This window comes from Tupaia chinensis, unplaced genomic scaffold (assembly GCF_000334495.1).
Source record: "Tupaia chinensis unplaced genomic scaffold, TupChi_1.0 Scaffold130643_1, whole genome shotgun sequence".
In the NCBI taxonomy this organism is placed as follows: Eukaryota; Metazoa; Chordata; class Mammalia; order Scandentia; family Tupaiidae; genus Tupaia; species Tupaia belangeri.
This window is the reverse complement of record NW_006190927.1, coordinates 1-717: the sequence shown is the minus strand read 5'-3', so window position 1 is coordinate 717 and position 717 is coordinate 1. Positions and strand designations below refer to the sequence as shown.

At 50.2% G+C, this 717-nt stretch overlaps 1 protein-coding gene across 1 annotated transcript; it reads left to right on the top strand.

Annotated features, from left to right (window-relative positions):
* Positions 1 to 4: 4 nt before the first annotated feature.
* LOC106736264 (putative protein FAM205B) lies at positions 5 to 712 on the top strand (the record flags this gene model as incomplete). The annotated part of the gene is made up of 1 exon (XM_014592590.1): positions 5 to 712. A coding segment is annotated over one exon (708 nt), but the record flags the coding sequence as incomplete, so codon positions are not given.
* Positions 713 to 717: the final 5 nt, after the last annotated feature.

Sequence of the window (717 nt, the reverse complement as noted above, 5' to 3'; positions counted from 1 at the left end):
TCTTGAGGTACATGTTAAAAAATGGATGCATTTCCAGAGATGGGGGCTCCCGAGGCGCGTGGAGGAGTCCCTGAGACAGCATATGCCAAACCCACCATTGAATTATCACCCTAGAAATAACCAACCACTGTGTTTCTTCATGAATAATACTTCTCAAGTACCAGTTCATAGATTTGGGACTGTTTCCCACCAGACCTGGTGTTCATGTATGGCTGGTCAGCCTACCCAGATCTTTTGGGTTTCTGAATGGTCCATTACAGACCCACAACAAAGGCACCACAGCCAGAAAGTTCTGAACCCTATGGCTCTAGCCTTGCCCTCTCCAGTCCATGAAGTCTCAGATGGCCCCTATTCACTGCCTCGAGGACAGGTTAATGAGTCAGGGATCCACCTGCAGCAGAAATGCAGCCAGCTGTTCTGTGGCCTCCCTTCTCTGCACAGTGAGTCCCTTGTCACCACTTTCTTGGGTCCTCAAGGCGTTTCTCAGAATGAGAGCCCATACAAACCACTCTTAAAGGATCCCTTTCTCTTTAAGGAGGTCTCCTTCCTCCCCCTGCTGCCTAAAACCCCACTCCAGTCAGCCCCACCCTCTTTTCCACTTCCCCCAAATTGGCTGTCTTCATCTGATCATCAACAAGTTCAGATCAATGTCCCATTTCTGACGCTGGCTGAGTGTGAAGCCTTAGAGTGGCACCTGCTGCAGAGGCAGCTCCAGCT